General features: G+C 43.3%; 1 protein-coding gene across 1 annotated transcript; it reads left to right on the top strand.

The window, feature by feature from the left end:
• Window positions 1-255: 255 nt before the first annotated feature.
• LOC128474565 (protein N-lysine methyltransferase METTL21D-like) lies at window positions 256-3,710 on the top strand. The gene is made up of 5 exons (XM_053456918.1): window positions 256-479; window positions 831-941; window positions 1,050-1,122; window positions 1,680-1,799; window positions 2,895-3,710. Exons 1-5 carry the CDS (start codon window positions 256-258, stop codon window positions 2,997-2,999), a joined length of 633 nt encoding a protein of 210 aa, XP_053312893.1. The 3' UTR covers window positions 3,000-3,710.
• Window positions 3,711-16,246: the final 12,536 nt, after the last annotated feature.

Raw genomic sequence — 16,246 nt, 5'->3', positions numbered from 1 at the left:
GAGCGGACGCCAGAGACACATCCCCCCTCCCGAACGGACACCGGCGCGCTATCAGTTCAATTCATTTCCACTCATTTCAGTCTCCAGTTTCCGGCAGTACTTTGTACCATGTGATCAGTCACATGATCTGACAACCTCTTTAGAGTCCTACTGGGTAGGAACTAGCAGCTGTTTGGGCTTTGTGGGCGTCAATGCTGGCACAGTGAGGAAGCGGGCACCTGAGGGGTTTGGCCTGTCGTGACGGACCCGAGGGCAATGTTTTTGCGGAAGCTGGAGCGCAGTGATGGGACGGTTCTGGCGATTCAGCAGCTGAGCTCCGGAGACGTAGGCTGCGTGGTGTGGGACGCCGCTATCGTACTATCCAAGTTCCTGGAGGGCGAGGAGTTTGTGGGCCCTGGATTCCATAAGCTGAGGGGGAGATCGGTTCTGGAGCTGGGGTCTGGCACCGGCATTGTAGGGATCATGGCGGCAACCCTCGGGTAAGTGGCAGATCTGGTGCCACACAATGTAAATAAATGACTGATATATTCTTTATGAGGAGAGTAATAAATCTCAACTATAATTTTATAACCCTTTTAGAAATATAAAACACTACAGCATGACTTCCAACGCATACCTACCAAGTGTCCCGAAATCCCTGCTTCCCTCTTTCCTCACGGATGCCCCTGTTTTGTATGTTGCTGGCCCATTTCCCACCCGCCATGATAATATTCTAAAAGCAGATTTTTTTTCCTTTTAGCTCCAAAATATCCATTGATGATTCTATGCTTTTGATCTTTTACTTGGCACGACTATTCTTTCATTCTAAGTACAATTTATTTTCTGTACAGGGCAGACGTCACGTTGACGGATCTTGAAGACTTGAAGGACTTGATGAACGTGAACATTGAAAGCAACAAGGATCTAATCACCGGTAGCTGCCGAGCGAAGGTACTAAAATGGTTTGTATATCTCGGCTTGGTGGCAATAGGTTCTCTTTACTAGGATATGATTCGCCTTTAAATAATTAATCATGTTGTTAATACTTGGGGATATGTTTTCTTTTTCAGGGGTGAGGATGTCACAGAGTTCCTGCCTTCACCTAACTACATTTTGATGGCGGACTGCATATACTATGAAGAGGTGCGGGTGCTTCCGTATTTATTACATGGCTCAAAAGAGAGCTTGTCTAAAATGGCAATGTCATGGCAGATATGTTCCATTTAGCCCATCTAATCTGCTGGGGGGTTTTTTTGGGGGGGGTCCCCTCCTGGTGTTAAAGACTCAATTCTTGATCTTGGTTTTGGGTAGGCCTATACCTATGGGACTCATGTTTAAATGTTCTTACTGCATTAACCTGCTGCAATCAGGCTGGTTCAGGTATTAGAATAGTGTGTATCATATGTGCCCACCTTGGTGCTGTGACACCCCTGAATGTTATTTGCTATATGTTTATTATGTCCGTCCTGTGAGTAGTTCCCTCATTAGGGTAATGTATAAAATCTGTATATGTATTGTAAGGGCCACTGGGCGGTATGCTAGGGGAGTAGGGATAAAGACATAAGTCTTGGACTTAACTCTGTCTCACCAATGGACCAATCAAAGACTTACATCAATTTTATTTCATGATCTCACCAGGTATATTGAAATTCTGTCATTATCAACACATGTAAACCTGTTTATTTTTGTTATTAATACAGTCCTTGTGTCTGCTGCTGAAGACCCTTAAAGATCTCTGTAGCCTGGAGACTTGTATCCTGTGCTGTTACGAACAAAGAACCACTGGGAAAAACCCTGAAATTGAAAGAAGATTTTTTGAGGTGAGATCATAGAGCCCCCCTTGATAGGTTTAAATATTTCTGCTTCTGCAGATTGTTAAACACATTTTTGTTGCTAGTATCAGTTTATCCGTCCTTGGTCTGTCGTTTTTGTCTGGTCTACTAAACAAACAGCCTGTTCCTCTATAATACTGCCCGTGGTAAACGTTAGAATGGCTCTGTCTCAATCACTCAGCTCTGGAGCTCTGACTAATATAGCCTGTGGGAAAAAAGGATTCCATTATCGTGGCTCTAGGAGTCAGCTCAGTGTGTTGCTTGAGCAGGGAAGGCACCCTAAATATCACATGACTGGCAATGTCGGTCTGCAGATAAAAGGGGGTATAATGGGACAATATTAGATAAAACCAATATTTTTGTATACAGGTCTTTGTGTTATGGTACTACAGGCAGACAACCTGTCTCTCTTGTTCTGATCCCAAAGATCTTCTGCATCCCTTTCACTACTTTTTCATGAGCTGCTCAAATGAATGTTTCGTACCCAGAACCCTTGTGAATAGTATTTCTTGAACTATGAGAACAACTCACCTGCGGTGTGATTTAGTGAACCTCGTCTTTACATAATCCTTTGTTTCAATTGTAGCTTCTGAGGGGGATTATGGAACATGGTGGGAGTACACAGGCATCTGTTCAGAAGTAAAAAGTGCTTTAGGAAGCATAAGTGAGGCACTTCAGGCTTGTTTTTATTTACACAGAGCAGCCACGGTTATCTTAGTTGTGTTTTTCCAAGTCCAACGGAACTATACAGCTCTCCGTTATTTCCGTGTTCATGTAAGCAGCAGTCATGTTAGTATTGGCCTGTAGTTGCCTAGTATGGGTTGTAGCATGGATCAGTGCTGATCATGGGGAGAATGCATAGAGAGCTCATGAACATCTTCTCCCGAAGCCTATATGTTCTTGAGCTGGTAACTGCTAGTTCTGTCTTGCTGACCTGAGGAGGTAGCCACCAGAGAGGGGCATATGAGCAAGAGTTGGAAGTCCCTTTGGTTTCTGTGTTAATTGAGTGACATTTAGCAATTTACCCCAGATTTCCTTTTCTAAATATAGCCTATATCTCATATTTCCTCAATTTCTTTTTAGCTGCTGGGGGTTGACTTTGAGTTTGAAGAAGTACCTTTGGAGAAACACGATGCAGAGTACCAGAGTGAAGACATTCATATCCTGAGAGTTTATAAGAAAAAATAGGCATCACTATCCACAATCTGCCTCATATTTACACATTTCACAGGAAAGATAATTACCTCTTAGAAATAGCATACTTTCCAAATGGCGGTTTAGCTCTTGTTGCGCTGGTGTGTGTGCTCTGGTTTGATGCATACATTGTCAGCCATGCCTGCGTATTGCACTGTTCAGAATCTGCTCTAGTTTCTAACTGCACTACGAGAAACAAAATATATGATTCAAATAAAATCCTTGGATTTTTAGAAGGGTAACATGGAAACAATTCTGTTTGGATACAGGCCCCAGCCGCGTGGCCAGCTTTGACTGCTTGCCACCATTAAGCACAAGCTGCAGCAGATCCAGATGCCTCCAACCTGGTCACAGCCATTCACCGGTTTTATGGCGATGGAGAAAATGTGACGTCCAGGACCAGCGAGCGAAGCCCTGGAAAATGGTGCTGCTAGACAAGGAGCAAACTGGCACTGACTCTATTGCTGGAAAATAATCTGTGGATTAAGGCTGGAGCGCTTATTCAGTTAATGAATGTGCTGTAACCAGCAAATGTGTAAATTAAAATGTTATTCAAACTTTTTTATTCCCAGTTAAGTTCAAAAGATTCATTTTTTTATTTTTTTTTATTTTGCAATATAAAACGGTGAGATCAATAACGGCCGCCTTCTGTTCCCTTGCAAGCACGCTGTGTTTCGGAAATAAAACGGATTCTCTTTCAATAAATTGGTTCTTGTCATTAAGAGTATTGGGTTCTGAAACCTAGCTACGACCACTGAACACCATTTGTTTTGCCTTAAAGCAGAGTCTTTAGTTTGCCTTTTTTTTTTTTTTTTAGGGTCTACTCACTAAATGGAGAATGGTTTCAGCACCCAGGCATCGCTATATATTATAAGGCGTCATCCTCCTGTGAACTTCTGCTGCAGGGAGACCTTGGCTGCCCCTGTATAATATTTTCTCCGTCTTACCCATTGAATTATACATTTTTCAGGGTCAGCTCACCCATCTTTTTGGAGAAATTTGCTAGGGATGGCCCCTTATAATGGATAGTAAAATGTGCAACTTTCCTACAAGCCCTCCTGACAACACTCAATTTACTCTAAAATCTTCTATAATACTATCTTTCCCAAACTTTAGAGATTGTGTCAGACATGATTTCATGAAAATTAGTTCCGAATTAAGCATGCGTATTATGTGACATTTTAGAGTAATCTTGAACGGCCACCAGTGCTGAAATTTGCTGCAACACGATTGCAATGGTTCACTGGAACGCCCGTCGGGCAGAATGTTATGTATGGATCCGTCGCCGTTATCTGTAGTTAAAAGGTGCGCGTTTCTGCGGTGACTTTTGGAGAATGGTGGTCAGATACCTCTGTGTTCATTGATTTCAATTCCTGGTAATAAGGTCAGTTGGAGGAAAGAAGGTGGCGATTCTTTGCTTCCCAAGAGATTCTTGGCAGTTGCTGTCGAAACCATTGACCTTCATGTGATCTTTAGATCTTTGTACTGAACTCAGATGAAAGGTGTTTTTCCCCCTTCAAGTCCGCTGTAAGCAACTCTGTGATCAGGGAACCGTGGACATTGTAAGTACTTTGATATGTATTCGTTAAATAAAGGAGAAGAGGACACTTGTCTTTAGGGCTGCATTGCATCGCCCTCTCCGCTGTCATTCTGTATGTTGTTGTTGGGGGTCTTTTTAGAACCCCTCTAACTCTTGTGCATGCTGGAGAAGAGGTAATGTAAATAGAACATGTCATTTACATGACCAGGTTCTTAATATACACAGCACAGTCAGCAGCTATAAAGTGATCTTATCCCCTTGGGGTTATCATTGGGGAGGAAGGAAAGGGTGTGCACTGGTGTTAACATGGAACTCTTACCTACTTTTATCGGGGTCACGTGATCCTGAGGCTGCTTGCATGGTGTGTGAACAGCTTGAGAGAAAGCTGCTGGAGAGGTAAGCAGGGTGGGCGGGAGGTGTGATGTGTATACAGAGGCGTATCTACTGAAAATAGCACCTATGGCAAGCACTGAAATTGCGCCCCTGTCCAAATATCTAAAACCCATTTACTAGCCCCTGCTGCCTATATATATATTAGACCCTGCTGCCGATAGCAGGTATAGATCAACACACAAACCCAGATCAATTGAAATTCACTTGTGATCTCAGCACTGAAGGTATATATTTAAAATAAACAGAATCAGACATACAAATCCTGTATTTGCAGGTATACAATAATATATGAAACGTAGCATTGCAGGTATAGATCAAATACATACATGGAAACAGCATTGCAGGTATTAATCAACTGAATAAGACATATTAACCCTGTATTTGCAGGTACACATAAATAATGTATGGAAACATAGCATAGCACATATGGATCTACAGAATAACACAAAAACCCAGCTTTGCAGGTAAAGATCAATTGGAATTCACATAAAAACACGGCATTAAAGGTATATTTAAAACCTGGCGTCCACACTGCCCACATAGAACCTGACCAGCACCCAGATAACACACATAAGATTTGCAATCTTTGTCCCCAAACAGTCCAGCCTGTGCCATCTTGGTCCCCAAGGCTCAAACCTACGGCTAGTGCCATCTTTGCCCTTCCACAATTATACATCTATGATACACAAACATATCATATCATGGGGCACAGTGGCATATAGGGGGTATAAGGCATTTCTGGGGCAGATGTGCATAACTGGGGGGCAGGTTGGAAAATAAAAGGAAATAAAAACAAAATAATTTTCTCAATCATATATTTAAAAAAAAAATAGTTTACATTTACATGCTCTGAAAAATACCCCTTATAATTGGGGTTGTCTTATAATCAGACCTCAGGAGTCCTGGATGCTCCTGTCTTAGCCCCCCATTTAACCCCCCCCCAAACTTACCGCTGCTTCCGACTCCCTGCTGTGTAGTCGGGGCAGCGTGTAGACTTCTACGCGATTCGCAACTTCCGCTGCAGCCGGAAGGAGGTGCAGTTGGCAGCCGGGGTTGTCTACGTCCATCGTGCAGACCTTCCCCGGCTTTCAGTGAGGAGAGTTCTGGGGCAGGGAATTCTCTCTAATAGTCGGGGGAGGTCTGCGCTATGGACGCAGACAACCCCCGCTGCTAACCGCATCTCCTTCCGGCTACAGCGGAAGTTGCGAATTGCGTAGACGTCTACCCGCTGCCGCGACTACACAGCAGGGAATCGGAAGCACCGTTAAGTGTGTGTGTGGGGGGGGTTAAATGGGGGGCATAAAGCATTTCTGTAGGCAGAGTGCTCTATGATGCCTTTAACCCCCTTAATGCCTCTCTGCCTCCAGAGATGCCTTTTAACCCTCTATACACCACTCTGCCTCCTGAAATACCTTATACCTCCCTATATGCCACTCTGCCCCATAATATGCCTTTCAAACCCCTAAATGCCAGAGTGGCACATAAGGGGTCAAAAGGCATTTCATGGGGCACAGTAGCATATAGAGGGTTAAAAGGCATATCATGGGGCACAGTGGCATTTGGAGGCTTAAAAGGCATATCATGGGCCACAGTGCCATATAGGAGTGGCAAGCCTGGGGGCAGATGTTCATAACTGGAGGGCAGGTTGGAAAATAAAAGGAAACAAAAACAAAAAAAATATTTTTCTCAAACATAGATTTTATTGAAAAAAAAAAGGTTTACATAGTTTACATGAATTAACATTTACTAGGAAAACTTTTTTCCTACAGGGTCGTCTTACATTCAGGCTTTTTCTTTTTTTCCTAAACTAATATTCAGATTTTGGGGGGTCATCTTATAATCGAGCAAATATGGTAATATGTCATTTTTTTAAGCATGGTTAACTTTATAGCACTTTGAATTTAATGATGTTTTAAAGTTTATTTCAGTTATAAAGCCTGAGCGACTGATGTATTTCTACACATCAGATAATAGACTGCTTCCCAGGATTGGGCCTTCTTGGACCAATGAGAAAAGGGGGATATGATGGTTGGCCTATGCAGGGATGCTTTGATTCCTTCTCATTCATTGGTCATTTTTACAGCCATGTAGAAGGTATATAAGCAGAGGTGGAAGTTTCTAGTAGCTTCCTCTACAACCAGGATCCGGCAGAGAGTAGTTCTCGGGTCTGAAGATTTGAATGGCTACTGAGGACTTACACAGCCCCTGATTTAGTTGCTGCGCAGCAGGACATGGACGCTGTTCTGGATTCCTGTCAGAAGTGAAGAGAACGCATGTCGCACTTACATGGGCTTCATAATCCGGTACAGCAGATGCTACCAGGGCTGAGGGGTGATGCCAGGAAAAACCAGTAAGCACAGGATGCCACGCGGAGCCTTCTTCAAGTGGAAACGGGTCCAGGAGGAGCCCATCTTATCCTCTTATAACCAACATAAACACACCGGGGAGGCCCGGCTTCCATGGGAGCTTCCTGGCAGCGAGGGCGCAGTAAGTATTTGTAAGATGTCCAGAGATGCTAAAAAAGGGGTAAAGTTTAAAGAATAATGCAGTAAGGGGTCTTTCCCAGTTTTAGGTCAAGTGTATGTATGTATATATGTGTATGTGCAGATGTATGTATACAGGTGGGTATGTTTATATGCTTACGTATGTATACAAGTGGGTATATGTTTTATGTACATATGTATACAGGTGGGTATGTCTATATGTTTATGTGCATATGTATGTATACAGGTGGGTATGCGCATATGTATATATATACAGGTGGGTATGTGCATATGTTTATCTGCATATGTATGTATACAGGTGGGTATGTCTATATGTTTATGTGCATATGTATGTATACAGGTGGGTATGTGCATATGTATATATATACAGGTGGGTATGTGCATATGTTTATCTGCATATGTATGTATACAGGTGGGTTTGTCTGTTTATGTGCGTATGTATACAGGTGGGTATGTCTATATGTTTATGTGCATATGTATGTATACAGGTGGGTATGTGCATATGTTTATCTGCATATGTATGTATACAGGTGGGTATGTCTGTTTATGTGCGTATGTATACAGGTGGGTATGTGTGTATGTTATATGTTATGTTGCATATAGAGGGCTAAAAGGCATATCATGGGGCACAGTGACATATAGGAGTGGGAAGCCTGGGTGCAGATGTGCATAACGGGGCGGGTTGAAAAATAAAAGGAAATAAAAACAAATTTTTTTTCTCAATCATAGATTTTATTAAAAAAAATAGTTTACATGAATTAACATTTACTAGGAACACTTTTTTCCTACAGGGTCATCTTACATTCAGCCTTTTTCTTTTTTCCTAAACTAATATTCAGATTTTGGGGGGGTCATCTTATAATCGAGCAAATATGGTAATATGTCATTTTTTTAAGCATGGTTAACTTTATAGCACTTTGAATTTAATGATGTTTTAAAGTTTATTTCAGTTATAAAGCCTGAGTGACTGATGTATTTCTGTGTATTTCTACTTCCCAGGATTGGGCCTTCTTGGACCAATGAGAAAAGGGGGATAGGATGGTTGGCCTATGCAGGGATGCTTTGATTCCTTCTCATTCATTGGTCATGTTTACAGCCATGTAGAAGGTATATAAGCAGAGGTGGAAGTTTCTAGTAGCTTCCTCTTCAACCAGGATCCGGCAGGGAGGAGGTCTGAAGATTTGAATGGCTACTGAGGACTTACACAGCCCCTGATTTAGTTGCTGCGCAGCAGGACATGGACGCTGTTCTAGATTCCTGTCAGAAGTGAAGAGAACGCATGTCACACTTACATGGGCTTCATAATCCGGTACAGCAGATGCTACCAGGGCTGAGTGGTGATGCCAGGAAAAACCAGTAAGCGCAGGATGCCACGCGGAGCCTTTTTCAAGTGGAAACGGGTCCAGGAGGAGCCCATCTTATCCTCTTATAACCAACATAAACACACCGGGGAGGCCGGCTTCCATGGGAGCTTCCTGGCAGCGAGGGCGCAGTAAGTATTTGTAAGATGTCCAGAGATGCTAAAAAAGGGGTAAAGTTTAAAGAATAATGCAGTAAGGGGTCTTTCCCAGTTTTAGGTCATGTGTATGTATGTATATATGCGTATGTGCATATGTATGTTTATTGGTGGGTATGTTTGTGCATATGTATGTATTCATGTGGGTATGTTTATGTATACATGTGTTTATGTGCATATGTATGTATACAGGTGGGTTTGTGTATATGTGCATATGTATGTATACAGGTGGGTATGTCTATGTTTATGTGCATATGTATGCATACAGGTGGGTATGTGTATATGTTTACGTGCATATGCATGTATGCGTGCATATGCATGCATACATGTGGGTATGTGTATGTTTACGTGCATAAGTGTGGTGTGTGTTTATGTGCATATGTATGTATACATGTGTGTGTGTTTATGTGCATATGTATGTATACAGGTGGGTTTGTGTATATGTGCATATGTATGTATACAGGTGGGTATGAGCATATGTATGTATACATGTGGGTATGTGTATGTTTACGTGCATATATGTATGTATACAGGTGGGTATGTGTATATGTTTACGTGCATATGCATGTATACATGTGGGTGTGTATGTTTATGTGCATATGTATGTATACGTGTGTGTTTATGTGCATATGTATGTATACATGTGTGTATGTATACATGTGTGTATGTGCATGTGCATATGTATGTATACAGGTGGGTTTGTGTATATGTGCATATGTATGTATACAGGTGGGTATGTGCATATGTATGTATACATGTGGGTATGTGTATGTTTATGTGCATATATGTATGTATACAGGTGGGTATGTGTATATGTTTACGTGCATATGCATGTATACATGTGGGTATGTGTATGTTTACGTGCATATGTATGTAGAAGTCAACATGGATTTGTGAAAGTCAGATCTTGTCAAACCAACTTATTAGCATTCTATGAAGAAGTTAGTAAAAGTATAGATCTGGGTGTGACCGTAGATGTGATTTATCTGGACTTTGCTAAGGCATTTGATATGGTTCCATATAAAAGGTTACTCTACAAATGAAAAGAAATAGGCTTGGTGCAAATGTCTGTATTTGGATCGGGAATTGGCTAAAAGATAGAATGCAGAGAGTTGTTGTGAATGGATGTTTCTCAGACTGTTCACAGGTATTAAGTGGAGTGCCTCAGGGGTCTGTCCTGGGTCCTCTTATTATATTCGAAGTTGTCTTTTATTTATTATTTTGTAATGACCAATGTATTTAGAACCAAGGGTACTGGCCACCTGAGAACGATGCAAATTGTTTGTCTACAGCTTTCTTTTCTGCAGTTTTTGATTTCGATAGAACGCAAGAAATTGAAGATCAATGTGAATGAAGGTCTTTCATCTGGACACCCGCTGCAGGCACTTCAGATGACTGAATTGTCGATGGCTATAGCGATGGTACAAATTCATAGACAGCTTTAAATGATGACATTTTTAATGATTCATGATATGAGCTGTTGTATGAAAGCTTGGCTAAATGGAGCAGAGCGGCCCAGTCTGTCTTCAGATACTTATTTGCAAATCATATTTTATTGTATTTAAAAAGTATCTGTTCTCTTATTTCTTATCAATATAACATTTACATAAGAGATTGTTACACCAGGAAAAAAACAGTGTCGCAAATGCATTGAGGCAAACAATATCATTCAAAATACTAACATGTTCTGTCACATTGCTTGTGATAACATTTCAGATACACAAGCTGCATTACAATCTGTACTATGACATACAATGAATACATTATTTATCAATATTCCAATCTGTCATTCAGTTTGTTTTTTTTCTAAGAAGCCAGAAAAAAAGAAAACAACAAGATAAATGTGGCAGTTGTACAATATAAAGTAAAATGTAGTAAAATGATACTCAACGCTGCTGCTGCAGGCATAGAAATTGGCCAAAAGAAAGCTATCTCCAAAGAGATCAGGAACTCCATCTACATTTCACCGATATTAGTCCCATCTTCCCTTCCCCACAACCCAAAGGACCCAATAATGCTTGGTTGTATTGGGAGAGGTATTAGCAGTAAAATGAGGTGCTCATGCCGTTGTACAGAGTGCTGGTGAGAGTGCTGGTGAGACCTCACCTGGAGTATTGTGTACAGTACAGCTTTCTATTTTTTTTTCCAGTTCACATACAGTTAACATTTTGTGAAATGTCCAAATTGGGACCAAAGTGTCAATATTTTTTGTGGCCACCATTATTTTCCAGCACTGCCTTAACCATACTGTACATACATACATACATTCCCGTCCCAACTTACCTCTCACCGATCCGGCACCTTTCCGTCTGGCTGCCCGCACACTGTGGGGTCTTGTGACGTCGTATGTCCCTGCGTGTCGGTTTGAAATAGGTTAGAAAGGACCCATCTGACCTTGAGCGGTGCGGTCCAGATTGGAAGGACACTTTCGAAACTATTTTAAATTACCGTATTTGCTCGATTATAAGACGACCCTGATTATAAGACGACCCCCCAAAATCTGAATATTAACTTAGGAAAAAAAGAAAAAGCCTGAATATAAGACGACCCTAAAGGAAAAAAGTTTTACCAGTAAATGTTAATTCATGTAAACTATTTTTTTTAATAAAAGCTATGATTGAGAAAAATATTTTTTTTTTGTTTTTATTTCTTGTATTTTCCAACCTGTCCCCCAGTTACGCACATCTGCCCCCAGGCTTGCCACACCAATATGGCACTGTGGCCCATGATATGCCTTTTAACCCTCTATATGCCACTGTGCCCCATGGTATGCCTTTTGACCCCCTATGTGCCACTCTGCCTCCAGAAATGCCTTATACCCCTATATCCCATTCTGGCATTTAGGGGGTTAAAATGCATATTATGGGGCAGAGTGGCATATAGGGAGGTATAAGGCATTCCAGGAGGCAGAGTGGCATTAAGGGAGTTAAAAGGCATTATATAGAGCACTCTGCCTCCAGAAATGCCTTATACCCCTATATGCCACTCTGGCATTTAGGGGGTTAAAAGGCATATTATGGGGCAGAGTGGCATATAGGGAGGTATAAGGCATTTCAGGAGGCAGAGTGCACTATTAAATGCCCCCTTAACGCCACTCTGCCTCCTGAAATGCCTTATACCTCCCTATATGCCACTCTGCCCCATAATATGCCTTTTAACCCCCTAAGTGCCAGAGTGGCATATAGGGGTGTAAGGCATTCCAGAAATGCCCTACACACACACACACACACACACACACACACACACTTACTTACTTACTTACCGGTGCTTCCAATTTCCTGCTGTATTGCCGGGGCAGCGGGTTGACGTCTCATTCCGCGGCAGCCGGAAGGAGGTGGAGTTGGCAGCGGGGGTTTGTATGCGTCCGTCGCAAATACCGTCCCCGGCTGTCAGAGATCAGGAACTCTGGAACTCTGATATCTGACAGTCGGGGAAGGTATTTGCGACGGACGCATACAAACCCCCGCTGCCAACTTCACCTCTGGAAGCACCGGTAAGTGTGGGGGGGGGGCGACGACAGGAGGATCCAGGTCCCCTGTAGCGGTGCGGGGGATCTGGATCTTAGTCTCCTAATCAGACCTCTATTTGAGGTCTGATTAGAATTCGACCCCGATTATAAGACGAGGGGTATTTTTCAGAGCATTTGCTCTGAAAAAAACCTCGTCTTATAATCGAGCAAATACGGTAGTACGAGGAGACACGGATAAGGGGTTGCACCGGGCACCCTAGGGCATGGGCCCCGTCGCAGCTGCTGCTACCCCTGTAGTTAAGCCAGGTGTGTGAACTGCTGGAGAGCTCAATAGCACAATATTGAGGAAGGGTTTCAGCATTCTGTTTAGAAAAAAGGAAGTCTCAATAAAGTTGCGAGGATCCTTAGTGTTTTGCCTCAGCATGTGATTCTGCATCTGAAACTCCCAAGAACAATGAAAGGTTCGGCCTGAATATTGAATCAAACACTATTTCTTCCTTATGGAGTATGCATACTACTAACTCCACAGGGTAAGTTTTAGTGGATATTATGCCGATAACTAATGGAGAACCATCTAACATAGCAACCGTACTCTTTCTCTCTTTAGATATTAAAGGAAGTCCTTGTGTCACAGCCCTCTCTTGATCAATAAAGTTCCCTGCAGCACCTGACCTGCTTGACGCCCTCTACCCCGACTCCTCCTGCCGGGAAGATAACCCCTTCAGACCCTTCGTTGTAGACAAAAGGGCTCTGCTGCTGCTCTGGAGCTGTATTGGCACTGTAGCTAGCCGAAGCTTAGCTACACAATGTAATTTTATAGCAAGACAGGAGGCTTCGTATTTGCATTACTTTACTGAAGCCTCCAGCAGCAAGTCAACAAAACAACAGTACAGAACCAATCAGAACAACAAACAGGGTCCATAAAAGCCTTCACCCGACCATCCTACTTCCTCTTTCTTGCTGCTGCCTCCAGGTGAGCAACTTCCATAACTGTGTATATGTCACGTCCTACCCAGGCTGCGGAGCTGCATATCTCGCTCTTGCTTCAGTTTCCTTGTTTTGCTTCGATCCGTTCCTGGATTTCCTTTTGCTCTGTTCTGATCTTCCATTCATTGCTTCTGCTTCAGCTCTTTGCTTCATCTCTGTTTCCTTTATAAGGTGTGCCCCTCCCCTGTGTTCTGTTTGTCTCAGTCAGCAGTCTAAAGGTATGTCTCAGTGCTATGTGTTTGGATTTCATGTTTGGTTTGTTTCGTATCTTTGTAAGCAGGGATTAGCGTTAGGACCCACCGTCGGGTCGGGAGTACTTTGGCGTAGTGGTGGGTTAAGCATACTATGGTCATAAGATGTGACGGAATCTCCAATAGTTATCAAACAGTCCTAGGCTAGTTTCTGTATTTATGTGTGTCAGTCTGTCCTGTATCCTCGGCAGCGGGGTGTCCTGTCCTGTATCCTCGGCAGCGGGGTGTCCTGTCCTGTATCCCCAGCAGCGGGGTGTCCTGTCCTGTATCCCCGGCAGCGGGGTGTCGTGCCTGGTCTCCCTGTCCCTTGCTTGTTATGTGTCTGCTATATTTCTCTGCTTAGCTTCCATACTCCCAGCCTGCAGCATCCTGCACATGAGTCTTGTGTGATGTCTCATGCCTGTTCCTGGGTGCCTGCAGGATATCGTTCTGGACTACATCCGCTGCTATATCAGGTTGCTGGAGTTTGGCTGCACAACCCTAGATACTCAACACCCAGGTGAGTGCGGTCACCCTGCAACCAGGCCCTGTCCAACTCCACTACTGCACCGTAACTCCTGCACGCAATCTTTGGGCGCGCTGGGTCCTTTCCGTCATCTGTTTGGACCCAGTCCGTGACAGTATACAGTATTTTAATGTATTCTAATTTATATTATATGGCTGTTTTACTATCATTCATATATTTTCAATTTTTTTTATATACATTTACATTATTACATAATGATTATTATTGCCATTGCTGCTATTTTTTCATCTATGAGTTTTTGCCACCTTTTGTCAGTGTCAGTGTTCCCCCCCCCTCTAGGGTCTCCCTTTTCTTCTTTATATCATTACCCCGTACTCCAAGGAGCGCCCCCAACTCTCCATAAGCTACGGTCAAACCCCCCCCCGCGTTAGGCCGCGGCCTGCGCGGGATTCCACATGTTAGCAATATTACTTTCACTGCACTTCTGGTCTATTTTCCCTATTCTATACTATCCCCTTTCAGTCTACTCAACCTTTCTCCTCCGCTGTGTGGCTTCTCTGCCATCTGCTCCTCCTGCTTGACTGCTTCTGTCTCTTCAGGGAGCCCGCTCCTCTCCTTTTAAACAGGATCCTCAGAGTGGGCACCCCCTACCATTATGGCCGAGTTCCTGTGTTATTGGCTGCGCAGGCCATTGAATAAGGAGGTTTGTCAGAAACTCAGAGCGGAATGTCCACTCCTGTCCCTTCCTGACAAAGTGGCTAACACGCCAGAGTTTGACCCATTGTTTGTCACATTCATGACTAGGAATGGCAAACGCAAGACAAACTGCTTGATGCGACGGGCCCACTAACTCAGATCGTTATCATGGCAGACGAGGCTCTTACCGACTGCTCTCAGGAGGTATGTATCCACATACGGAAATGGGCCCAGAAGGCCATATGCTTATTGGGTATTGCCAACTCTGCAATATCTGTGGAAAGGCGTAAAGCGGCTCTGTTTAAACTGGACAGCAAACTGGCAGAGTTGGCTCGTAAAGAATTGGGCCCTTTTGTTCAGGGAGAAGTTCCTGAAAGGCCTCAATCAGCACGTAAACATCTACACGTCACTCAATAAAGCCCAGACCTTCTTAAGGAGGGTGTTCCACTGCGACAGACTTTTTTTGGCTAGAGCTGGTCGGCAGAGGGGCCGAGCCACCAGCAGAGCCGCCTTCCAAGGCAACAGGCCCAGATCCACTGATTTCTCTTCTGGACAGCATTACCACAAGCGCTCCGCATCCTTCCGAGGAACCTCTAGAGGTCGAGGAACTTCCTCTCTCCGCGCAAGACCCTCAGCAGGTAAGAATCATTCCTTTATTTCCTCATATACCTGTGGGGGGCAGAATCTCTATTTTTTCCACTGCTGGGCAACCCTAATAAGGGATCCCTGGGTATTGCAGATGGTCCAGGGTTTTCGCATGGAGTTCTCAGCAACCCTCCCCTCCTCACGCCATACGTTTTTCAAGAGCTCAAACTTATACACGAGGGACTCTGTTCCCTGTGTGAAAAAGGTGCCATAAAACGTCCTCCGGGTGACTTCCGCCCCATTATCAATCTGTGTCTTTTCAACTTCTACGTAATATAGAAGGAGTGCAGTGTCTTTGGCTGCCTTTGAGCTCGGTGGATCCCTTTCTGACATTCTGGCTGCAGCAGATTGGTCCAGGGAATCAACCTTCAGGACTTTCTACTTTCGTCCCAGGGCACATGCCTCCGCTGCTTTTGTTTTTGCATTCAAAATGCAAATACGAAGCCTCCTGTCTAGCTTACTCTAGCCTTGGTGAAGTGGTGATCTAAATTTTATTAAAGACATGAGGGGAGTATTTTCCTCCCATTTTTTCCCCTCACTCTTGTTTGCGTCTTTTCTTTATTGGGAGTGTGTTTTTTTTATGTCTTGTTTGCTATGACCTTAGTTTGATATTTCGCATGATTGTGTCAAACTGTTTACTTTCACAATGTTTTGTCTTTCTCTCATAGTGTGACTACCTCTTCTTGCTCAGTCCTGATCGATGGTGTTTCTGGATTTTCAAGTTCTGCTGTTTCGATTCTGGATTGTTACATCAAGAGGAAGTAGGAGGGTCCG

Source organism: Spea bombifrons, chromosome 2 (genome assembly GCF_027358695.1).
Source record: "Spea bombifrons isolate aSpeBom1 chromosome 2, aSpeBom1.2.pri, whole genome shotgun sequence".
Taxonomy (NCBI): domain Eukaryota; kingdom Metazoa; phylum Chordata; class Amphibia; order Anura; family Pelobatidae; genus Spea; species Spea bombifrons.
This window is presented reverse-complemented; position numbering and strand designations above follow the sequence as displayed.

Bases quoted from the DNA above. Each gene is read 5' to 3' on its own strand.
- LOC128474565 (XM_053456918.1), top strand. From the start codon at position 256: ATGTTTTTGCGGAAGCTGGAGCGCAGTGATGGGACGGTTCTGGCGATT. The intron at 1,123-1,679 runs GTGCGGGTGCTT...TTATTAATACAG, and splicing joins ACTGCATATACTATGAAGAG to TCCTTGTGTCTGCTGCTGAA. The intron at 1,800-2,894 runs GTGAGATCATAG...ATTTCTTTTTAG, and splicing joins TTGAAAGAAGATTTTTTGAG to CTGCTGGGGGTTGACTTTGA.